The sequence below is a fragment of the Salvelinus fontinalis genome, chromosome 31 (genome assembly GCF_029448725.1).
Source record: "Salvelinus fontinalis isolate EN_2023a chromosome 31, ASM2944872v1, whole genome shotgun sequence".
Taxonomy (NCBI): Eukaryota; Metazoa; Chordata; class Actinopteri; order Salmoniformes; family Salmonidae; genus Salvelinus; species Salvelinus fontinalis.
Genome location: NC_074695.1, coordinates 22174644 through 22200190, shown reverse-complemented (window position 1 = coordinate 22200190; position 25547 = coordinate 22174644). Strand labels below are relative to the sequence as shown.

Genomic DNA, 25547 nt, shown 5'->3' with positions numbered 1-25547 from the left:
TTCCCCTCACATCTAAAACTGCTTGAATAAGCTAGCCAGTTGATAGCCTCTGACATTCATCCTAGCTTTACTATCTAATGCAATAACGGCTGTCAATGTAATGGCTGGTCTGGAGTTCATCTGAAATGAACCATTATATTTCACATGATAAAAAAAAACGACTGTCATGCCTTTTCACTCCCCCCCAAAATCAATACACACAGATAAAAGGGACAATTATCTTCAATTAGATCTTTTTTTTTCTTTAATTCATCCTTTCTTGCTCATGTGGTTGGCTACTTTCTGGCTGTTGTTTAGGTAGAGGGAACTCATTGGTCAGGAGTATTTTTTTTATTTAACCATTATTTAACTAGGCAAGTCAGTTAAGAACAAATTCTTATTTTCAATGACAGCCTAGGAACAGTGGGTTAACTGCCTTGTTCTGGGGCAGAACGACAGAATTTTACCTTGTCAGCTTGGGGATTTTATCTTTCAACCTTCCGGTTAGTAGTCCAATGCTCTAACCACTAGGCTACCTGCCACCCTGTAAAAGGTGGCCCCAGAGCACAAGTCAAAATTTGAGTTTAGAATCCCTTTCTATAAATGCACAAAACTTTCTACAACGAGACAACAGTGACAGAACTCCAAGAGTAGAAGTCCAAGTGTATTTTTGATTCACAGCAGAATATTCATTGTCGTAAATGGACTTGCAATAATTATTAAAATAAATTATGCTTGCAAATCTAATTGAATGTATTCAAATGTCATGTTACAAGTTTGCAACCGTTGTTACATCTTATACACATCATGATACAAGCTTGCAAAATGTAATTACACATTTGCGAATTGTACTTGCAACCCCAAAATTCTAAATACAAACTCACGTAGTTCTGTCATCATTATAATCCCATAGATTTCAGTGAGTGTGTGCATATGGCATGTGTGTGTGAATATGGTTTTATGATTTCCGTGAGTGTCAAATAAAATGTTATTTGTCACATGCTTCGTAGACAATGGGTATAGACTAACAGTGAAACGCTTACTTACGGGTCATATTCCAACAATGCAGAGTTAAAGATTAGATAAAACATTTTAATAAAAAATAGTGACACAGTGAATAATGAATCAAAATAACGAGTAAAAATAACATGGCTATATACAGGGAGTACCAGTACCGAGTCAATGTACAGGTGTACGAGGTAATTGAGGTAGCTATATACTGTACATACTGTATAGGTACGGGTAAAGTGACTAGCAGCAGCGTGTGTGTTTGTTTAGAAGTTTTATGGCTTGGGGTTAGAAGCTGTTCAGGGTCCTGTTGGTTCCAGACTAGCTGTGCGGTAACAGAGAGAACAGTCTGCAGCTTGGGTGGCTTCCTCTGACACCGCCTGGTATAGAGGTCGTGGATGGCAGGGAGCTCGTATGCACTACGCTCTGTAGAGCCTTGCGGTCAGATGCCAAGCAGTTACCATACCAAATGGGGATGCAGCCAGTCAGGATGCTCTCGATGGTGCAGCGGTATAACTTTTTGAGGATCTGAGGGCCCATGCCAAATATTTTCAGGCTCCTAAGGGTGAAGAGGTGTTGATGTGTTTGGACCATGATAGATCCTTAGTGATGTGTCCATTTTCTTGTAGTCCACGATCAAGTCCTTTGTCACACTGACATTGAGGGAGAGGTTGTTGTCTTGGCACCACACTGCCAGGTCTCTGACCTCCTCCCTATAGTCTCATCCCCATCTTTTCCTCTTCAGAGGGCCTTGTCTGGGGTAGGGTGTCGGCGATTAGGGCCTGGTCTGGGGTAGGGTGTCGGCAATTAGGGCCTGGTCTGGGGTAGGGTGTCGGCGATTAGGGCCTGGTCTGGGGTAGGGTGTCGGCAATTAGGGCCTGGTCTGGGGTAGGGTGTCGGCGATTAGGGCCTGGTCTGGGGTAAGCAGTGTCCTGCGCCGCCGAGCCATTGAAGTAAAATTCTTCATCCAAATCGAGGTTAGTGATCATTGTTCTGATATCCAGAATATATTTTCGGTCATAGGAAACGATGGCGGAAACATTATGTACAAAAAAAGTTAAGATCAATGCAAAAAAAACACACAGAATAGCATAATTGGTCAGTAGTCCGTAAAATGGCAGCTATACATCCCAGTGGCATCAAGTGTGAGCAGCTGTGTGTGGTGTGTGCAGACGTACCTGGTGTGTGTGTGTGTGTGTGTGTGTGTGTGTGTGTGTGTGTGTGTGTGTGTGTGTGTGTGTGTGTGTGTGTGTGTGTGTGTGTGTGTGTGTGTGTGTGTGTGTGTGTGTGTGTGTGTGTGTGTGTGTGTGTGTGTGTGTGTGTGTGTGTGTGTGTGTGGGAGGGGGGGGGGGTTCAGTGGATGACTCATCCCAGTATAATTCTGACTCACCAGTCCAGGGACACACTAAAGCCCAGGCACAGCACAGCAATGTGCGTGACGCCATGTGCTTTTACAGGCCTCTCAGCTATGCAGCACAATATGAAGCAGGTAGGCAGATGAGACCGGGGGGTAGCACTTCTTGTTACCAGCGACATCTTCAAAGCAGAACCTCTCTCAGCCTATCAGATGAGCCAGAGCCAGCAGGCTGCCTGGGACTGGTATGTCTCAATTAGGCACTCAGGGGGACAGCGAGTCATGGTTGGGGTCAACTCCAAATATACAGCTGTGGTGCTAGTTCACTTGTGGTATTGTATAGCCTGATGTGAATTTACTTAGTTTTCAACAAATGTGTACTAATGATGTATGCCTCAGACAGACAGATGGCTCGATACGCAAGTCACACCAGCATTATATTACCATTGCACTCACACAAACTTACTACAGTATGCACTGCTCACTCACTGACTTGTGTTCTTACACGCGCTCTTTCTTACGCACACAAACGAGGAGGACCAGCTGCATTAAGAGGGGTTAAACCCAACCAGTAAGAAAAGGGGTGTGGAGAAAGAAGGAGGGAGCGGGAGCGAGAGAGAGGGTGAGAGAAAGGGGAAGAGAGAGGGAGAGAGAGAGGGGGGGAGAGGGAGGGCAAAGGAGAGGGGCCATATAAAATCAGAGGAACACAAACCACGCTTTATCCTGCCAGTCTGTCACGCTCTGCGAGCATTCACAGGAAACACACACAGACTCCCCCAGCGCTCAAACACTCACTTAGCTCGCTCTTACTCTCTCACACACTCCTACAGGGAAACACACACAGACACCGGCTGCACTCACAAAGGACTGGAGGATGGCTGTGTCCATGAGAAGAATGAATGGGTCCTGGCGAGGGTTGACTCTAGCCCTGGTTCTCTGTGCTCTGTTCCTACACAGTGAGTAGTACATCTCTTTACACCTCTCTACCTCATGGCTCAGAAGTTATCTGTGTCTTACATGCTCAATCTTGAACTATGGATAACTCTAGTAAGCTACCTCTAAGCATGGTACCTCAATAAACCTAAGCCTGACTGACCCAGGTATAGCAAGCCATGGGAGTGTTTATGAGCATGTACAACATGAACTCCTAACTTCAACTTTCCCCCGAGAGGTGAACATGCCAATAACATTTTCCATAATGTAGTTTCAATTGTCTTAAATTACATATGGCTTTTTCACAAGTGAGTTCTGTAATACTTTTGTTATTATGGTGTGACATGTGGCAGCTATGAGCTTTTAGGAGTTTAGGGCTGGTAAAAAGTTGTGCGTGTGGCTAGACGACACAATGGGGAAAGTTGCCATTAAAAATAATGATGGACTACATCCTGAGAACAGTGTGTGTGTGTGTGTGTGTGTGTGTGTGTGTGTGTGTGTGTGTGTGTGTGTGTGTGTGTGTGTGTGTGTGTGTGTGTGTGTGTGTGTGTGTGTGTGTGTGTGTGTGTGTGTGTGTGTGTGTGTGTGTGTGTGTGTGTGTGTGTGTGTGTGTGTGAGCATACACTTTGCAGGGATGGAACGCCCACTCCTTCTAAAACAGCCATCAGGCAGCTTTAACTCAAATTAAATCTTTTTAAATTGGGGAAACATTCTTCTGGAAGTTCAATTTGATCTTCGCAGTGTGTTTGGGGGCTTTTCATCTGTATTTCCAGACGTTTAATAGGAGAAGGAAGTTCATCCTGTGTTTGTTTCCTGCTTCTCCAGTGGAGATGCATCCTGTTTATACTATTAGCCAGCAGGATGGTTGGGAAGAATGAATGGATGTGCGTGAAAGAGAGATATGGGAAAGTGACTCAGCAGGGAGTAAAATTACATCCACAAGATGTTACAATTACATCCACAAGATGACCCTTAGGTGGTGGAAACTGTCATACTGTGTATGTAGTGGGTATTTCTGTTTATACGGGTACCTCTCTTTTCCTCATGTTGGGAAGGTGTGAGTGGAAGCTTAAGCAGTCAGATCCAAACCATACTCTTAAGTCTGTTAATATAGATGAAATTGCATGGTGATGTTATGGTTAAAAGATGAGACTGGTGGTACTGGTGTTGGTTCGGTCAGCGTGATGACTTCTCCAGAACTCCATAGTGGCTCATCTGGGCACTGGGACAGTAAAACATAAGCTCTTTGGCACAGTGTAAACTGGGGGAACACTATGCCAGACTAACCAGAAGGATGGAAATAAACAGTGAAGAGCTTAATGTTACTCTAAAGTGGAAAGGAACATGCGCACGGCACATTAGAAAGGCACATTAAGATTCATCTTAATCTGAAACAGAGATACATGTATTGTGCTTTTACTATGCCTTTAATTGTAAGCTATTTAGTTACTTTATTTGGAGTCTTCTTACAAATGGTTAGTAGATGTTCAACCAACTATCAACCATGTTGATTAATATTGTGAAATTGTTTGAAATAAAACCCTTACATGAGTAGAACGTTTCCCATTCCTGTTCAGGTTAACAGCTCTTGGGTTTCACATGGAGAATAGCACAGGGATGTTGCCACAAGTCCTCCCTATATCCTCCTCCGTTCCAGACCACACTCCACCAATCACACTAACCTGCTACATAGTTGACACTTGTGTGCCACCGGCACTGCTATGTGAATTGCCAAGGAATGGTCAGCATAAGGTATTGGAACACAACATTGGAACATTTCTGCCCAACCCGGGAACATAATCAGCTGTAGATGGTTGCCGTGGTGATTCCGTTGTGTGTGTGTGTACGGCCTAGATGACTGGTGTTTTGTAGGAGCTGGTGGTACTGATTTTTAAATAATGTGTCCCATATCTGCCCCCATGATCCCTGTCCCATATCTGCCCCCATGATCCCTGTCCCATATCTGCCCCTATATTCCCTGTCCCATATCTTCCCCCATGATCCCTGTCCCATGTCTGCCTCCATGATCCCTGTCCCATATCTGCCTCCATGATCCCTGTCCCATGTCTGCCCCCATGATCCCTGTCCCATATCTGCCCCCATGATCCCTGTCCCATATCTTCCCCCATGATCCCTGTCCCATATCTGCCCCCATGATCCCTGTCCCATATCTTCCCCCATGATCCCTGTCCCATATCTGCCCCCATGATCCCTGTCCCATATCTTCCCCCATGATCCCTGTCCCATATCTTCCCCCATGATCCCTGTCCCATATCTGCCCCCATTATCCCCCCTTTTCAACCACGTTTCTAAACTACAGCTCTCTGGCTGTACAGACATAAAGAGGTTGGAGATCAAGTTCCATGATGTCAATACTCCTTATTCTCCAGAAGAAGACTACTTTAATGTTTCATGGTCAGTTAACATTGTCTCTATATTGGGGAGTTTAAATTATTATTATATATATTTTTTAAATGTTTGTTACTTTTACCCCCCATTTTGTGGTATCCAATTGGTAGTTACAGTCTTGACTCATCGCTGCAACTCCCGTAGAGACTCAGGAGAGGCGAAGGTCAAGAGCCGTGCGTCCTCCGAAACACAACCCAACCAAGCCGCACTGCTTCTTGACACAATGCCCACTTAACCCAGAAGCGAGCCACACCAATGTGTCGAAGGAAACACCATTCACCTGGTGACCCTGTCAGCATGCACCGCGCCCGGCCCGCCACAGGATTTGCTAGTGCGCGATGGCATAAGGACATCCCGGCCGGACAAACTCTCCCCTAACCCAGATGACTCTGGGGCAATTGTTCGCCGCCCCATGGGTCTCCCGGTCGCGTCCGGCTGCGACAGAGCCTGGAAATGAACCCAGAATCTCTAGTGGCGTAGCTAGCACTGTGATGCAGTGCCTTAGACCACTCAGGAGGCCCAGGAGTTATTTTTCATGTCTTGGTGTTTTGATGAATCCAGCATCAGTTCAGAGGACAGTTGTGGTCTTGTTCATGGAGGGTATTTGCTGTGGATAAGGTTTAATCAATGACACAGTGGATTTAGGGCTAGTGATGTCATTAGCCCAGAGAGGGAATGAGAGGAGAACAGCTGATTCCAGGGTTCTACTAAAGAACCTTCTTTGTGTTTCTACTCAGAAGAGCCGGACATGAACCATACAGTACAGGCCTCTGGGTATATCTGGAAACCAATAAACTCATTTCCCAGGGGCCACTGGGATTATCTTTCATACAAATATGCATGTTTGTGGATAGTCTGATAGAAGCATAGCATGCAAAGCCTGCATCTGGGGAGAGAACATTGAGACCAACCACATGACCCCCAGACACTGGAGCTCCACTGTGGTGAGTTACAGTTGGAGGCTACAGTTACAGTTGAGCTGTATCTACAGCAGTTGCAGCATGGCTATGGTGACTAAAAGATGACAGAGGGTAACTGAGATGGGAGCCTCTGTGTAGCCATTAGGGCTTCTAAGCACCTGACAACGGAAGGCCATGCATTCCAATGGTACATGTAGGGATCAGATGTTGCAGCAGGAATGCCAATGCCAACCTTTTTTTAGAGGTGTCAGCCACTGACTGAGACAGACGAGGAGAGATCGAAAGAGTAAGAGAGAGACAAAGAGAAAAGAGAGAAGAAGACAGAGGGGGGGGAAGCTTTCTATGACTCAACTTAATGGTGAAAGTGTTAAGCTGAACTAACATTTTACTCTTATCCAAGCCAGATGTTCAAACTACACACTTTCATCACAAACACTGATTGAGTTTATGTTCCCGTTTCCCGTGGCTTTGATTCAGCAGTTATGTAGACTCTCAAATATGTAGCAGTGAAATGGGTTGGGTTAGAAATGCTGCATGATGTCATACCAATGCCTCGGAATACATTTCATGTAAGGAGCCCTAGTTTTCTGTGGAGAGAGGGAAAACTAGCTAGCTTTAGAGCTATATGGAGAGAGAGAAAAACACATGAACGTGTTTAATTTCACGGCTGGGCTGGTACTCCAGGAGCTGCATCATTTGTGCCACTAATTCAGTGCCTGTGGCACAGTAGAGTGAGCCATTGTGATGTCCGTATTCCAAAGTATTCTAACTTGGGTGAAAGAGGGACAGACACAATGTGCATTCCTATGATTTGGGGGAATACAATCCTTGTCTCTCCTTACACCACATCTTTTTTACATGTCTGAGCATTTTAAAGAAATAAGTTAAATAACAGGTACAACAACAAAAAAGCATGGTTAGACAGCACAGTCATTCAGGGTGGTGTGAACCATAAAGTCTCAATGAATATGGACACACAACTCGGCACAGTGAAGACCAACACAAAGAGGAAAGCTAGCTCCATCACGTGTTAGTTGATTGGACATCTGAATACCAGTATTGGTAGTGAGATGGGTTCTGTGCGAATGGACATCAAACTGTGTTCAGTTCAAGGAGAGAGGCATGCCATTACCAACGGGGAGAGGCCCTGTATGATAAGATTGTGCCCTTCATATCTCCATGGTTTGACTCCATAACGCTCTCTTTAACAGACAACATTTCAGGCCAACATAAACAAGTGCAGAATATTGGCCCTCTTTTTTTCTCATGGCCCTCAGCTATTGACTAGCATTCCATCAGTCCCAAGTCAGGATGGTTGACGTCATCCAGAGGAGGGTGTGGGGCTTTTTACGTAACAGTCTGGCAGATGACTGTGTTTTGTCAGAGGGAGCAGGGTGTTGGGTGCGTGTCCTGTCCTCGTGGGCCTATAGTCACGATCCAAAGACCATGAGACCAAATCATTAGAGCTGGATTACAGTTAAATGGCAGTTGCCTCAGTGGTTTTGTCAAAGGTAATAGGTACCAGTCAAAATAAAGTTGAAATCATCTTGTTTCTCAGTGTCAATCTGGCTAGAGGGTTCGACAGGAAAACTTCTCACTCCCCTTTGTCCATTCTATGGCCTCACACTCTGGACTACATCAACACACTCCACAAGTAACTGTTCTGTTCAACAGAACATCTTCATTTGGGCTTTGGCTTCTATCAACCCTATTCCAACAGAAAACTTATTGAAAAAGGCAACAAAACCAAGGATAAGAACAATCACAATTGCCCAGAATGATTACCCTTCTAGGGCAATGAACCAGAAAAATACAAAAGACTGCAGACTCTAGCAACCATATTTACCCAACTAAACAGTCTTAATGAATTACAGACGGTGTGTTACCATTCAAATCATCCTCTCCTCATTATGCTGTTTCTAGCAATCTTTATGTTCCATGATCCCCTGGCACCGTGGTGCAGTTTTATAGCTGTTGGAGCTTTAACAGGGGTGTGTCCCAAATGACACCCTATTCCCTATATAGTGCACTACTGTTGACCATGGCCAATATGGAGTTAGTCAAAAGTAGTGGACTATATAGGGAATAGAGTACCATTGGGATTCACACAAGGAGCAACAACCCTCTCCTCCTAGTTCTCTTTGATTTCAACACACCACAGCAGCCTTGGACAGGGAGCAGAAACACTTGGGAGCTTGTAGACAACAGTCTTCCACACTCAAGTCATACAGAGTTAAACTAATGAACAACCCTGAAATTAGGGGAAATTTCTAAAGATCGACATGGAGTATGTGCGTCATCACCAATGCTTGTTACATGAGCTCAGGCAGCGATGAAAGCTTATCACAAACTTACTTAGCTCATGTTTGGAAGATCCCAGGTCATGGTAATGTCACAGACTGTCAGCATATAAGACCACAGCAGGTTTATAATAACAGTAAGTATATGACAAGTATACGTCGTCTAAGGCAAGGCCTGCTTGTCAGGAGAAGGCAGAGTGAGGCATGCCTCTTTATGGTGGTGTGTACAATTTAGCCTGAGGAATAAAGGGTCTTTTAATGAGGCTTGGCTGAGGCCCTTTCACTGCTAGAGTAATTGCTCCTTGTAATTAATGTTGAGCTAGAAATGCTTCGGTCGTTGGGGCCCTTCTTTATGCTGCTGGCTAATTGAAAACACAAGGTTACATCCTGTTCCTGCTTTGGATGGCACTGGGACTTTCTGTTCTCATGGCAGTTTGAGGGAGAGAGAGTGAGAGAGTGTGAGGCAACAGCAAGGACCCAGGTGTCTGGGAAGGTCTCCTCTATGAGGGATAATCAGGGAGTTTAACCAGGCAGTGTGTCTTTTAGTCTTCCCACCATCTTTCTGCTTTTCCTTCATCCCTCCTTAATCCAAACCATTGTATAAAGCTAGCCATTGGAGGGGAACTATACATTTACATATCCTCTAACACAACCTCTCCCCTTTCACTCCCTACTCTGATGTCAAAAAGCTGTTGGAAGCCATCCAGCAACATCTGCATTCAGCAACAGTAACAGCCCAGGCAGCTTTGGTTCTGACAGTGGGAGCTGTGAGGCAAAGAACAAGCCTGTCAGAGCAGCTGGTATTTGGCCTGTGTCCCAAATGACACCCTATTCCCAATATAGTGTTCTAGGCTACTTTGACCGGAGTCCTTGGTAAAAAGCAGTGTACTACGTAGGGAATAGGATGCCATTTTGGATCGCAGCCTTGGTATAGAGGAACAAGGCCTGGCCTATCCTTCAGTAATGATATGGACGGTCTATTTAGGAAACTGAGGTTTTATGTTACGGGGGGGCTGCCTGTCCAAATTTAGATGACAGCGTTGTTAGCGCTGAAGAAATACCAGAGCCATGTTTCAGACCATTTTTCAAACCCACAACAAAGCCTCATCCACGATTCTTCTCTTTGCTCTCGAGTGGATTTCAATAGCAGTGTAGAGTGTAGAGATGTATAGCCAGCAGAGGTGGAAATCGAGTGGCAGTTACAGTATACTGTAATATGCCTGTGGCATTATGAACCATTTGCTTTTGACTGGTGGCTCTCTCTCTCCGTGACATTGTGTGGTGATTGGTGAACCTGCTGTGTGTGTCTCTGTGGGAGGCCTGCTGGCTGTTCTGGGTATTATTGATGGGCCCGGTCTCCTCAGTTCTTAGGCTTAGTGAGGTCACTGTGTGCCAAGTGACGTAAGAGCCATTTCCTGTCCAAGGATGTGCATGGACAATGTTCCAACGTTCGTCGCTAATTCACAAAAAAAGTCATCCTGTTCGTGTTTTGTTTAAAAACAACCATTCTGACCATCCTGGTTTCAGAAGCATAAATAGTTATCAAGTTATTTTCATGTAGACAGAGAGTGGGACCCGGTGACTGTTCCAATGCAGGTTTTTTCCAGATTGTGGTTTGGTGTTTGGACTGGCCGTCTGGTCACAGGAGAGGAAAAACTGTAAGCTGTATTTGGTTACCAGGGAAACAGTTTTTCTGGCCAGTGCTTCATGCAGGGCAGGCTGGTGTGGCTGTCTAGTAGCTACAGGCTGGCAGAACAGAACAGGGGTGTCCACATTGTTCTACTATAGGCTACATGGACACTTAATGGAAGGTGTCCCAGTACAGAGGGGCTCAGTTGACTGGCTGACTAGTAGGAATAGGATCCTTGTCCAGCCTCCCTGTACATTCCTCTGGCCGCAGGCATTCTCTGGAGGCTCCGGAAGCCTGGAGGAATTCCACCGTGGCCTGGGTCTGAGGTGACAGTCTAGCCTAGGAGAATCAGGGAAGTCAGGGTTCTACTACTGACATCTGGAAGTGGGAGAGTTAGTAACAGCCAAGGTGCCGTCTCTGTGGCTTGGGTGGGGAGGCGAGCCCAGGCTGTAGGCTGAGCCTGAGGCCTGTCTGTCTCTGAGTGGCTGCATGACGTCAAAGGACCTCCTGATCATCTCCCTAAAACTAGGCAGGGCCAAGGAGAGAGACGGACCATGGATCCCCAGGGAGACTGACATCAGCTAGGCTAGACCCCACCCTGTTGGAGGCCCCCAGGACCCAACCCCGCTACAGGCCAGACAAGGCCACATCCCCAGCCCTCCCCAGAGAAGAACTAGGCCCTAATTAGAGATTAGATAGGCCACGCAACAAGACTTTTGTCCCTTGCTCTCTGTCTGCCCCTTTAATTCAGTGTTGAGATGTTTGTTTTGGTTTAGTCTCTGTTCTCCTTCCCCACCCTGCATCCCTTACACTGGGAAAATAGGAAGGGCCAAAGATAGCTATCACAATGGTAAAAGGTTGTAGAAGGAAGTGCAGAAGGAAAAAGGAGGACACAGGGACACAGTGAGTAAGTGAGAATAAAGACGTCTTCACAATAAATCATCAAAAACGTCACAATATTTACATTTTAGACTCTCTTATACCGAGAGCGAGCATCTAGAAAAGCCCAGTAAATCAGGGTTAAATGGTCTGTAATTAAGGCATCGTTGAAAGCAGAAAGATGTTGTGCGGAGTAAACATGATGCAACACAGCTTGTTGATCTTTCCACACAACATTGCTCCTGGTTGGGCTGGGGAGTCAGCTGAGTTCTGGCCCCCTAAGCCAGATCGGTTAAAGCAGCCAAATGGCAAAAGTCACATCCTCCTTACACCCTCCTGGGGATATGGAGACACACACTGGTTCATTTTCTAGTGCTGCACTGGAGCATGAATTGCATGTTCCACTGTTCTCCATGACCTCTTCCATTAGGTGAGCTTTTCAAGATGTCTCTACGTTTCCGTTGGTCCTGCTGTGATCACACAGAGGTTTTACTCAGAGCTGAGCTGTCATTACCTGGCCTGGTTCCTGTCACATGTCTACTCTATATGTGTGTGTGTGTGTGTGTGTGTGTGTGTGTGTGTGTGTGTGTGTGTGTGTGTGTGTGTGTGTGTGTGTGTGTGTGTGTGTGTGTGTGTGTGTGTGTGTGTGTGTGTGTGTGTGTGTGTGTTCCCAGTGGACTTCGGTAACTGGCTTCCCTGTTCCTGAGCCACAGCTAGCCACAGCCTCACTACATTACTCTGCCACGTGCTGTAGCAGTATGAAGCAAACAAAATATCATTTTGCCATTTTTCCCTTCTGCACCCATACAAATCTGGCAACCACATTTTATGCGTTTCTTTATGGAGACCCGAGCTGCTCATGAGCACAATGAGACAATCTGTTCCGTTGGTGCCATGATGACATCAGTGAGGGGCCAGGAAACGCTCTCCACAGGGCTGGATGGGGCTGTGGAGAGGATGGACCTGGACCCTGTCCTGAAAGGAGCTGGACACACGCACGCACACTCTGCACAAACACAGAACCACGCCCAAAGTCTTAAACTCAAAGTCTTAAACTTGCACTGTTAGTTTAAACTTGCACTGTCTGTCCTCAAGTTCATCAAGTTAAAAGAGAACGTCTTGCCTGTATTTACTGATTCTTTGGTTGAAGTTCCACTAACGGTTTACTTGTCTGTGTACCCAGCCTGGTCTCATAGACTAGACGTAATATAGTAAACATAAATCCGGGATACAAATTAGTATGATATGTTACGTTTGGTATGGTGGGCGTATAACGCGAACGTGTAGCAACCTAAAGGTGCACGTTTAAATCTCATCACGGACAACTTTAGCATTTTAGGTAATTAGTAACTTTTCAACTACTCATTACTTTTTAGCTACTTTGCAACTACTTAGCATGTCAGATAACCCTTCCCCTTACCCTTTTAGCTAACCCTTCCCTAACTCCTAACCTTAACCCTGACCCCTAACCCTAAATCCTAGCATAAGTTAGACAGCTAGAATTCGTAACATATCATATGTTTTCCAAATGTGTAACTTATAGTACGTTTGCAAATTCGTAACATATTGTACATTTTGCAAATTCATAATAATAAGAATTATAATTTGTAACATATCATATGAAATGGGTTATGAACATCTACAAATTAATACATACAGTACCATACGAAATGTAACATATCATACTAAATGGAATGTCATGGATTTATGTACAGAATAATACAAAATGTTCTGAGACCAAGTTGGTGCACCGCTGTGCATATGTGTAATGAAATGAAACGTGAAAAGAGGAGCCATCAACAATATGGTCAATACTGAAAACTGGCAACATGGTCAATACTGAAAACTGCTCACACCAATGTCCTTCAGTGTCGTGTCAGCTCCAACAGGGGAGTTACCGTGTCATGTCAGCTCTAACAGGGGAGTTACAGTGTCGTGTCAGCTCCAACAGGGGAGTTACAGTGTCAGCTCTAACAGGGGTGTTACCGTGTCAGCTCTAACAGGGGAGTTACAGTGTCGTGTCAGCTCTAACAGGGGAGTTACAGTGTCGTGTCAGCTCCAACAGGGGAGTTACAGTGTCGTGTCAGCTCCAACAGGGGAGTTACAGTGTCGTGTCAGCTCCAACAGGGGAGTTACAGTGTCGTGTCAGCTCCAACAGGGGAGTTACAGTGTCGTGTCAGCTCCAACAGGGGAGTTACAGTGTCAGCTCTAACAGGGGTGTTACCGTGTCAGCTCTAACAGGGGAGTTACAGTGTCGTGTCAGCTCTAACAGGGGAGTTACAGTGTCGTGTCAGCTCTAACAGGGGAGTTACAGTGTCAGCTCCAACAGGGGAGTTTCAGAGTTGTGTCAGCTCACTTTGGGAAGTTTCAGCGCCGTGTCAGCTCCAACAGGGGAGTTTCAGCGCCATGTCAGCTCGAATAGGGGAGTTTCAGCGTCGTGTCAGCTCCAACAGGGGAGTTTCAGAGTCGTCTCAGCTCCAACAGGGGAGTTTCAGAGTTGTGTCAGCTCACACTGGGGAGTTTCAGAGTTGTGTCAGCTCACACTGGGGAGTTTCAGCGCCGTGTCAGCTCACGTTGTGGAGTTTCAGCGCTGTGTCAGCTCCAACAGGGGAGTTTCAATGTCGTGTCAGCTCCAACAGGGGAGTTTCAGTGTCGTGTCAGCTCCAACAGGGGAGTTTCAGCGCCATGTCAGCTCGAATAGGGGAGTTTCAGCGTCGTGTCAGCTCCAACAGGGGAGTTTCAGAGTCGTCTCAGCTCCAACAGGGGAGTTTCAGAGTTGTGTCAGCTCACACTGGGGAGTTTCAGAGTTGTGTCAGCTCACACTGGGGAGTTTCAGCGCCGTGTCAGCTCACGTTGTGGAGTTTCAGCGCTGTGTCAGCTCCAACAGGGGAGTTTCAATGTCGTGTCAGCTCCAACAGGGGAGTTTCAGTGTCGTGTCAGCTCCAACAGAGGAGTTTCAGTGACGTGTCAGCTCCAATAAGGGAGTTTCAGTGTCGTGTCAGCTCCAACAGAGGAGTTTCAGTGTCGTGTCAGCTCCAACAGGGGAGTTTCAGCGCTGTGTCAGCTCCAATAAGGGAGTTTCAGTGTCGTGTCAGCTCCAACAGAGGAGTTTCAGCGCTGTGTCAGCTCCAACAGGGGAGTTTCAGTGTCGTGTCAGCTCCAACAGAGGAGTTTCAGTGTCGTGTCAGCTCCAACAGGGGAGTTTCAGCGCTGTGTCAGCTCCAATAAGGGAGTTTCAGTGTCGTGTCAGCTCCAACAGAGGAGTTTCAGCGCTGTGTCAGCTCCAACAGAGGAGTTTCAGCGCTGTGTCAGCTCCAACAGAGGAGTTTCAGCGCTGTGTCAGCTCCAACAGGGGAGTTTCAGTGTCGTGTCAGCTCCAACAGAGGAGTTTCAGCGCTGTGTCAGCTCCAACAGGGGAGTTTCAGTGTCGTGTCAGCTCCAACAGAGGAGTTTCAGTGTCGTGTCAGCTTCAACAGGGGAGTTTCAGCGTCGTGTCAGCTCTAACAGAGGAGTTTCAGTGTTCTCAGCTCCAACATGGGAGTTTAAGTGTCAGCTCCAACAGGGGAGTTACAGTGTCAGCTCCAACAGGGGAGTTTCAGTGACGTGTCAGCTCCAATAAGGGAGTTTCAGTGTCGTGTCAGCTCCAACAGAGGAGTTTCAGTGTCGTGTCAGCTCCAACAGGGGAGTTTCAGCGCTGTGTCAGCTCCAATAAGGGAGTTTCAGTGTCGTGTCAGCTCCAACAGAGGAGTTTCAGCGCTGTGTCAGCTCCAACAGGGGAGTTTCAGTGTCGTGTCAGCTCCAACAGAGGAGTTTCAGTGTCGTGTCAGCTCCAACAGGGGAGTTTCAGCGCTGTGTCAGCTCCAATAAGGGAGTTTCAGTGTCGTGTCAGCTCCAACAGAGGAGTTTCAGCGCTGTGTCAGCTCCAACAGAGGAGTTTCAGCGCTGTGTCAGCTCCAACAGGGGAGTTTCAGCGTCGTGTCAGCTCCAACAGGGGAGTTTCAGTGTCGTGTCAGCTCCAACAGAGGAGTTTCAGCGCTGTGTCAGCTCCAACAGAGGAGTTTCAGCGCTGTGTCAGCTCCAACAGAGGAGTTTCAGCGTCGTGTCAGCTCCAACAGGGGAGTTTCAGCGTCGTGTCAGCTCTAACAGAGGAGTTTCAGTGTTCTCAGCTCCAACATGGGAGTTTAAGTGTCAGCTCCAACAGGGGAGTTACAGTGTCAGCTCCAACAGGGGAGTTTCAATGTTGTGTCAGCTCCAACAGGAGTTTCAATGTCGTGTCAGCTCCAACAGGGGAGTTTCAGTGTTGTCAGCTCCAACAGGGGATTTTCAGTGTTGTCAGCTCCAACAGGAGTTTCAATGTCGTGTCAGCTCCAACAGGGGAGTTTCAGTGTTGTCAGCTCCAACAGGAGTTTCAATGTCGTGTCAGCTCCAACAGGGGAGTTTCAGTGTTGTCAGCTCCAACAGGGGAGTTTCAGTGTTGTCAGCTCCAACAGGGGAGTTTCAGTGTTGTCAGCTCCAACAGGGGATTTTCAGTGTTGTCAGCTCCAACAGGAGTTTCAATGTCGTGTCAGCTCCAACAGGGGAGTTTCAGTGTTGTCAGCTCCAACAGGGGATTTTCAGTGTTGTCAGCTCCAACAGGGGAGTTTCAGTGTTGTCAGCTCCAACAGGGGAGTTTCAGTGTTGTCAGCTCCAACAGGAGTTTCAATGTCGTGTCAGCTCCAACAGGGGAGTTTCAGTGTTGTCAGCTCCAACAGGGGAGTTTCAGTGTTGTCAGCTCCAACAGGGGATTTTCAGTGTTGTCAGCTCCAACAGGGGAGTTTCAGTGTTGTCAGCTCCAACAGGGGATTTTCAGTGTTGTCAGCTCCAACAGGAGTTTCAATGTCGTGTCAGCTCCAACAGGGGAGTTTCAGTGTTGTCAGCTCCAACAGGGGATTTTCAGTGTTGTCAGCTCCAACAGGAGTTTCAATGTCGTGTCAGCTCCAACAGGGGAGTTTCAGTGTTGTCAGCTCCAACAGGAGTTTCAATGTCGTGTCAGCTCCAACAGGGGAGTTTCAGTGTTGTCAGCTCCAACAGGGGATTTTCAGTGTTGTCAGCTCCAACAGGGGAGTTTCAGTGTTGTCAGCTCCAACAGGGGATTTTCAGTGTTGTCAGCTCCAACAGGGGATTTTCAGTGTTGTCAGCTCCAACAGGGGATTTTCAGTGTTGTCATCTCCAACAGGAGTGTTTTAGAGGAGAAAAGCCTATGTGTTTATGAAAGTACATACATTTTCAGGTATGTGCATTCATAGCTAGAGTGGTAGCTCATCGTTAGGATGACCTGAGATTTATAAATAATATTTACTCCTTGTGACCTTCCTGGAACTCTCGATTTAAAAATGACTGCGTACAGTCGTGAAATACATAACATACTTCCAGGAATAGCACTTATTTATGGATGTGTAGATACTTGATATATATACAGTGTGACTTTCTATAGTATGTTAAGTCATTGACCTCACCCAGGGAAAATACCCAGCTCCCCTCAGAAAATATAACCATGAAGTCAACCATCTCCTCTCCATACATCAACCCAACAGATTTACCCACAGATCGACACATCTCTGTAGCGTGTCAGTTAGGTCTGTGGCTGTCCCACAGAGATCCGATTAAATCACTCTTCTATATAGATTCTATATGTAATTCTGTGGGTTGTCCTCTCATTTGGTCATAGAACGTTACTACTTACTATGATATCATGTGCTGTTGATGGGTCCAACCACAGCCAGGCTATAGAAGCAGCGTTTCAGCTGTCACGCACTACCAGGCCCGTCACATCCCATCCACACTGCAGCCCATGATTTAGTGGCCTACGGCGGTCGTGCCTCCCCACCACAATGTGATACAGGCTAAAACACCCAGAGTAGCATTGGCTGGTGAAGACTTAGGGTACTGGGGGTACTGAGGCCTCATACAGGGTAGGAGCTGTATTTGACAGGTGCCCAGCCTCCATGCTCCAAAGCACCCAAAACACTCCTGCAGGAAAGAAGCCACTGTGTGGAGTATGGGCATGTGTTTGGGCTGAAAGCAGGCTCGTGCGTTGGCCTGACACGGTAGTGTAGTGAGGGATAACAGAGGGGATTGGCTTGGCTGGGGGGGTAGTTGAGATTTCTCACTCAGCTCTCTGTGTGTGTGTGTGTGTGTGTGTGTGTGTGTGTGTGTGTGTGTGTGTGTGTGTGTGTGTGTGTGTGTGTGTGTGTGCGTGCGCGTGCGTGCGTGTGCGCGTGCACGTGTGTGTGCGTGCGTGTGCGTGTGTGCGCGTGTGTAAAGCATCACAAAAAGTGAAAAGTCACACTGTCATGCTGCCCAAGCTAGGGGTGATGCTATGCAGAGGTAGGCCAGGTTGGATGTGTGTGTAGACAGGGGAACACATTAATAGCATGATTAATACCTTCAGAGCTAAAAAGTCTCACGCCATAAACAGCTTCTCCCCTCCTATCATCACTGGCCAAGGAAGCACTTAACTGTATAATCTGCTGGAGTACAGAGAGAGAGGTCCAACAATCAGAAAAGAGACATTCTGTAAGCATCTCATTACAAGACTATACATTTGTATTTTGTTAGTGCATTCCAGGGTTATTTTGTTAGTGCACTCAAGGACATGTGTACAGTACAGTATGGTTGCAGACAAGAAAATAAGTTAACATCTTGAACATGTGAGTGTTAATAAGAAGGTATCAACATGAGAAGGCCTACATATGAAGTGAGCAATGGGGTAGGGGGGTTTGATTGCTAGATCTTGGAAGTTTAGCTGTGCATTCTCATTCACAATTACTGTATCAATAAATGTGTCATCTCAGGGCCAAAGGGAGTTAGCTAGGGTCTTTTAATAACACTTAAACGTTGAGGAATTATGCCCAGCTAAGCCAATTAAAATATATGACGTACTCTGCATAATGTCCAATGCCTTGGTTGGCGCTGCCACTTGCTGTCAAGACAAAGTGCACTGCAGGAGGGAAGTGTAGCACATTTTACAGGACTTATTGTGCAACTCTGGAAACACACTATTATGGTGGCCACTTGGCAGCTATTAATCATTGGAAATATTGAGGTAACGCTTCAAACTTGTTAATAATGCTTGCTAGCTAACATCCATACAAAGACGGTGGCTGTGCGTTCATCCTTAAAAAGAGGTTGGCTAACATCCTCTCATCTGTGGTTGGCAGTATGTTCAAATTTAAAATGCATCATCACAATAGAAGAAAAAGGAAGTTAACATCCACTAGAATGTGTGGATGGTTTGTGGTGATTTGATAAATAATGTGTTGTGGTGTGCTCATGAGCGTTGTGATTATACAGTAGCGTTGGGAAGATAATTGTTCCAGTTATAGGGCTTTACAAACCACATTTGTTTCCACATCAGGCAGTGTTTAAACCATAGAAATAGAATAAATAGAAGGGGCGTCTCCATTCAAGTCAATGATGGCATAATGGGTGGGCTGGCAGACATTTTGAGTAAAAGTGGAAGTAAAAGCAGTGTACCCTTCAATCTGTGCTGTGATTTGTTGAGTCAACTGGCATTACAAAAAAATACATTCCATTGCATGAGCCACATCAGTTAACATCATTTGAATGAACATTCTACATTACCATGGCAATCCAGCATAGTCCCAGTAGTTTTAGATATTATAAACTGGGAGGTTTGAGCCCTGAATGCTGATTGGCTGACAGCCATGGTATATCAGACCGTATACCATGGGTATGACGGAATATTTATTTTGACTGCTCTAATTACGTTGGTAACCAGTTTGTAATAGCAATAAGGCACCTTGGGGGTTTGTGGTATATGGCTAACATACTACAGCTAAGGGTTGTGTCCAGGCACTCTGCGATACCTTAGTCGTGGTATATTGGCCATATACCACACCCCCTAGTGCTTTATTGCTTAATTATACCATGGCATTGTTGAATACTTGTTTCTGATTGGCTTGAAGGGCATTCTAGGGCTTGCAATATTTCCCTAATTGCGTGGTATAATTCATTCATAAACTGAGTTTTTATGGATATAACGAAAGACTTTATCGAACAAAAGGACCATTTGTAATGTAACTGGGACCTTTTGGAGTGCCAACAAAAGAAGATCTTCAATGGTAAGGCATATATTATATCGCTATTTCTGACTTTCGTGTCGCAACTCCCTGGTTGAAAATGAGTTGTTATGCATTTTTGGGCTGTGCGCTGTCCTCAGATAATCGCATGGTTTGCTTTCGCTGTAAAGCCTTTTTGAAATCTGACACGGCGGCTGGATTAACAACATGTTAAGCTTTATTTTGATGTATTGCACTTGTGATTTCATGAAAGTTTAATATTTATAGTAATTTAATTTAAATTTGGCGCTCTGAAATTGTCAAAATGGGACGCTAGCGTCCCACTGATCCGCAATAAATTTTAAGAACCAAATAAACTGTGATCTGAAAAAAACCACCCAAAAAACAAGTATGTTTGGTTACCAAGGCAACTGCTGTAGCTATCTAGATCGTAAACTTGCTAGCTACTTCAGTGAACATATTCACATTTCTATCTGCAAATAATTAATTTTAAAGCCGTGGTATAAAAAAGTATAATCAACGAGGGGCGGTGCGTTCTCTGGAAAATAATGCACGACGTGGAAGGTGTATTCCACAACGCTTTAGCGGAGTGGAACTAACCTCTCACTGAACGCATTTTCGAGATCAGCTTGGCACACCTGTATTTGGGGAGTTTATCCCATTCTTCTCTGCAGATCCTCTCAAGCTCTGTCAGGTCGGATGGGTGTTGCTGCAATTGAATAAACCACAGGTGGACTCTAAACAAGTTGTAGAAACATCTCAAGAATGATCAATGGAAACAGGATGCATCTGAGCTCAATTTCAAGTCTTATAGCAAAGTGTCTGAATACTATTTAATACTTAAGGTATTTCTGCTTTTATTATTTTATAAATTTGCAACAGTTTCTAAACCTGTTTTTACTTTGTCATGGGGTATTCTGTGTAGATTTATGAGTAAAATGTTTAAAGTTAATACATTTTATAATAAGGCTGTTACGTAACAACATTTGGAAAAAGTCAAGGGCTCTGAATACTTTCTGAATGCACTGTATATCCTAACATGACCTTGTCGGATAAAGACTGACTTAAAAAGATTGACAGTGACTCCTCTGTTTCACCACGCTCACCACCAGGTCTGAGTCGCACCAAATGTTGGGCATTACAAACACCAGGAATCTTCAATTGCTCCACCTCCACACTTAACACTACCTCATAAATCACTCATTTCAATGGTGCCCTGTTCCTAAGAGCAAAGCAAGAAACAGATCTTGACCCAAGTTGTGTGACACGGAGCGCCTGCTCCCTCTGGTCAGAAGAAACACAAACAAATATCACAGGTCCAGTACAGTACAGGTCCAGTACAGGTTACCTTAATTCAACTGCACCCAACTTCTTTCTCACCCACCATGACACCACAACTGGATTCGCCAAAAGGCAAGGATCCACTTTCTCCAAAAATGTCACTCAATCTGGATTAAACGTATCTTTATCATAACCATACCCATTAATGCAAGGCTCATACAACAAGCTCCTCACAACACCTTCTACTCCTTCCGTTTCACCTCCAGAACTCGAACTGGCGTCCGGTTCATTCTGTTTCAACTTGACACCAATCTTCCTGAACATAACCTCTCCCTTGTTATTGCTAGCTTCAACATATTCAAACCTCTGCCTCCCTCAGTCTTTTCAACCTTCCCTCTCTTTCCCTCCAATCTTCCTCCCTTAAACCAATTACCTGCAAATATTCCACTTCCAAGCCAAATTCTCTTTTTAGCCTCCTTGAGAGACATGTTAAGCCCTGTGCTCCCCATTCAAATGATCAACATTTTCAGGGCTCTTGTCGCAGGCTCTATTTCCCTATGTGGGAGCATTAGGAACCGTAGGTAAGGATTTTTAACCTGGTTACATGTACATTGAACAACACAGCAGCTTATCGGCATGTGTTGTGATTTCTGTATAACAAAAAACAATGTTGGGTCTTTTCCACTGGGGGTTAATGGGAAAGAATGTTTGTTTTCCCCAATTTCTGGGCGTGGTCAAGGGGAATTCCTTATTATTACGTGAATATCAACTCTTCAGTATCAGTTGATAGAACATTCCAAAATACCACGGAAATTATTGCATAACAATACCAGGCAGCCATTCCGAGTGTACCCATGAGTTTACCAGTAAAATTGCCAGGGTTAGAGTTTTCAAGCACGTTCTATTCATACTATTTCTATGGTTTAAACTTAACTTCACTGTAAAGTCAGTGACAGTTAGCCATACAAAGACTATTTTTAAATGTGTTTTGCCAAACATTATTTTTGCACCTTTTAGGGTTGTGACCATAGATACGTATCTGAATACTACATGACATAGGAGTTTACGTCTTTCAGCCAGTGCACAGAGAACAGTGGTTATGTTCATGTACTGCACCATATCTCAGTAAACCTGCTTTGACAACTTGTACACCCTGAGATAAACACAGTAGTGAGACAATGGGTCGTTGAAGCTGTGTTAGAGAATAGGATCATGTCAGTCTTTGTGTCAGTGTAACTAGATAACCCAGATGAGGGGTATTGACGCTTGTGTAGCAGGGCCAGTCCTAGCCTGCATTCTGGAGCCTTGGTGATAATGAGTTTGCCTTGGTGATAATGAGGGAATACTGGGCTCTAGAATGCCAGCTCATACACTGTAGCACATCTGCCCAACCAGTTATCTTTGAAAATGTCCACTCTGGACCCAATAGCAAGTGAAGATCCAATATAGCAAGTGTAGAATCCAATAACATCATCAAAACATAATAAATACTGTACATACCATTGACTCCATTTACTCACATGGATAAACATTTTCTTACAGTTTCACTTGACTTTATCAACATCTAGTCTACCTGATCTGACTTTAGAAATGTGATCTTTCCCGGAGGATTGGTGTAGATTCAGGGGTTGTGACTTTGGAGAGCGGGGTTTATTTGTGCAGGCTGTGGAGTGGGCAGTACCACACACTTCAGCCATTAATTATCTAGGGTGACTGAGAAAACAGTCCGAATTGGTTCATCGTCAGGGGGCGTGGGGGGGCTGGTGCACAGTAGGGCAGTATCAGGTCTACTGTATTGATTCATTTTTGTTTCTCTCTCTCTCAGATGTTCAAGGAGTTGACCCCACTGATCCCTCTGCTGCACCTGCCCCGAACTCTGTTGCAACTGATACATCAGTACTCAAAGATGCAACCTCCAACCCTACAATCAGAAGTAAGACATTAAAAACATCCCTGTCCAAAGTCCAGATCAAAGCTGAAGTCAGTAGTTATGATATGGAGGATCAGGAGATGACAACAGGTCATCATGATTTGAGATTGGCTCTAATTACACAATTACAATTAGTACCTTACATGGCAACTGAATGTAAGGTACAGTATAACAGTAATACCTTTTCATTAGCCATCGGTCACTCATCTATAAGTGAATTACATCACACCCATTCATAACATTTATAACACCAGCAGACCTATAGTGCTCAGTTCAAGCTATCACACTGCTCTGATGGTTTAGGAGTCCCAGCCCTCACTGACGACACCCAAAGTGCTGATAGTCCTTTTCATTTTTCTTCTTCCTTTTCTCTCTAGTTTTTAAAACGTTATTCTGAACTATATACTAATTATGTTGATAAACTGTTAATAAAACCGAACATGAGCCACCCCCAACAAAAATCTTCCTCCCAAATTAACTTTAATACACTTGACCATATATATGGTCACTTTCCTTTCACAACTGTTCAGTCTGTTATTATTATGCTGTCTTGTCTACCTGTACAGTCTGTTATTATGTTGTCCTGTCTGTCTATCAAGTCTGTGATTATTATGCTGCCCTGTCTGCCTGTCCAGTCTGATATTATGTTTCCCTGTCTGCCTGTCCAGTCTGATATTATGTTTCCCTGTCTGCCTGTCCAGTCTGATATTATGTTTCCCTGTCTGCCTGTCCAGTCTGATATTATGTTGTGCTGTCTGCCTGTCCAGTCTGATATTATGTTTCCCTGTCTGCCTGTCCAGTCTGATATTATGTTTCCCTGTCTGCCTGTCCAGTCTGATATTATGTTGTGCTGTCTGCCTGTCCAGTCTGATATTATGTTTCCCTGTCTGCCTGTCCAGTCTGATATTATGTTTCCCTGTCTGCCTGTCCAGTCTGATATTATGTTTCCCTGTCTGCCTGTCCAGTCTGATATTATGTTTCCCTGTCTGCCTGTCCAGTCTGATATTATGTTGTGCTGTCTGCCTGTACAGTCTGATATTATGTTGTCCTGTCTGCCTGTACAGTCTGATATTATGTTTTCCTGTCTGCCTGTCCAGTCTGTTGTTATTATGTTGCCCTGTCTGCCTGTCCAGTCTGTTGTTATTATGTTGTCCTGTCTGCCTGTCCAGTCTGTGATTATTATGCTGCCCTGTCTGCCTGTCCAGTCTGATATTATGTTGTGCTGTCTGCCTGTCCAGTCTGTTATTATGTTGCCCTGTCTGCCTGTCCAGTCTGTTATTATGTTGTGCTGTCTGCCTGTCCAGTCTGTTATTATGTTGTGCTGTCTGCCTGTCCAGTCTGTTATTATGTTGTGCTGTCTGCCTGTCCAGTCTGTTATTATGTTGTGCTGTCTGCCTGTCCAGTCTGTTATTATGTTGTGCTGTCTGCCTGTCCAGTCTGTTATTATGTTGTGCTGTCTGCCTGTCCAGTCTGTTATTATGTTGTGCTGTCTGCCTGTCCAGTCTGTTATTATGTTGTGCTGTCTGCCTATCCAGTCTGATATTATGTTGTGCTGTCTGCCTGTCCAGTCTGTTATTATGTTGCCCTATCTGCCTGTCCAGTCTGTTATTATGTTGTCCTGTCTGTCTATCAAGTCTGTGATTATTATGTTGTCCTGTCTGCCTGTACAGTCTGTTGTTATTATGTTGCCCTGTCTGCCTGTACAGTCTGTTGTTATTATGTTGTGCTGTCTGCCTGTCCAGTCTGTTATTATGTTGTGCTGTCTGCCTGTCCAGTCTGTTATTATGTTGTGCTGTCTGCCTGTCCAGTCTGTTGTTATTATGTTGTCCTGTCTGCCTGTACAGTCTGTTGTTATTATGTTGTGCTGTCTGCCTGTACAGTCTGTTGTTATTATGTTGTGCTGTCTGCCTGTACAGTCTGTTGTTATTATGTTGTGCTGTCTGCCTGTCCAGTCCGTTGTTATTATGTTGCCCTGTCTGCCTGTACAGTCTGTTGTTATTATGTTGTGCTGTCTGCCTGTCCAGTCTGTTGTTATTATGTTGTCCTGTCTGCCTGTCCAGTCTGTTATTATTATGTTGTCCTGTCTGCCTGTCCAGTCTGATATTATTATGTTGTCCTGTCTGCCTGTCCAGTCTGTTATTATGATGTTTCCCTGTCTGCCTGTCCAGTCTGTTATTAAGTTGTCCTGTCTGCCTGTCCAGTCTGTTATTACGTTTTCCTGTCTGCCTGTCCAGTCTGTTGTTATTATGTTGTGCTGTCTGCCTGTACATCGCTACCAGTATCTGTTGCATATTTGTCTTGTTTTCTTCTTCACTTCTGTTGACATACATCAGGTGACTGGGTTAGGATAGGGTGGGGTGGAATTGGGAGGATTCATGAAGGGGACTGGGTTAGGATAGGGTGGGGTGGGATTGGGAGGATTCATGAAGGGGACTGGGTTAGGATAGGCTGGGGTGGGATTGGGAGGATTCATGAAGGTGACTGGGTTAGGATAGGGTGGGGTGGGATTGGGAGGATTCATGAAGGGGACTGGGTTAGGATAGGGTGGGGTGGGATTGGGAGGATTCATGAAGGGGACTGGGTTAGGATAGGCTGGGGTGGGATTGGGAGGATTCATGAAGGGGACTGGGTTAGGATAGGGTGGGGTGGGATTGGGAGGATTCATGAAGGGGACTGGGTTAGGATAGGGTGGGGTGGGATTGGGAGGATTCATGAAGGGGACTGGGTTAGGATAGGGTGGGGTGGGATTGGGAGGATTCATGAAGGGGACTGGGTAGCCTATTCGGAGCGGCTTCACTTGTGAAGAAAATATGTTTTCAATGCATTCTATGTCGTAGAATAGA

The 25547-nt window shown here is 45.3% G+C and overlaps 1 protein-coding gene across 1 annotated transcript in view; it reads left to right on the top strand.

The window, feature by feature from the left end:
- Nucleotides 1–3048: 3048 nt before the first annotated feature.
- The window catches only part of LOC129829821 (uncharacterized), a 47012-nt gene continuing 24513 nt past the window's right edge, over nucleotides 3049–25547 (top strand). The window contains exons 1-2 of the mRNA XM_055891757.1: nucleotides 3049–3297; nucleotides 22600–22707. Of these exons, the coding sequence (XP_055747732.1) occupies nucleotides 3216–3297; nucleotides 22600–22707 (190 nt within the window). The 5' untranslated portion in view covers nucleotides 3049–3215. The remainder of the gene's footprint in view (nucleotides 3298–22599; nucleotides 22708–25547) is intronic.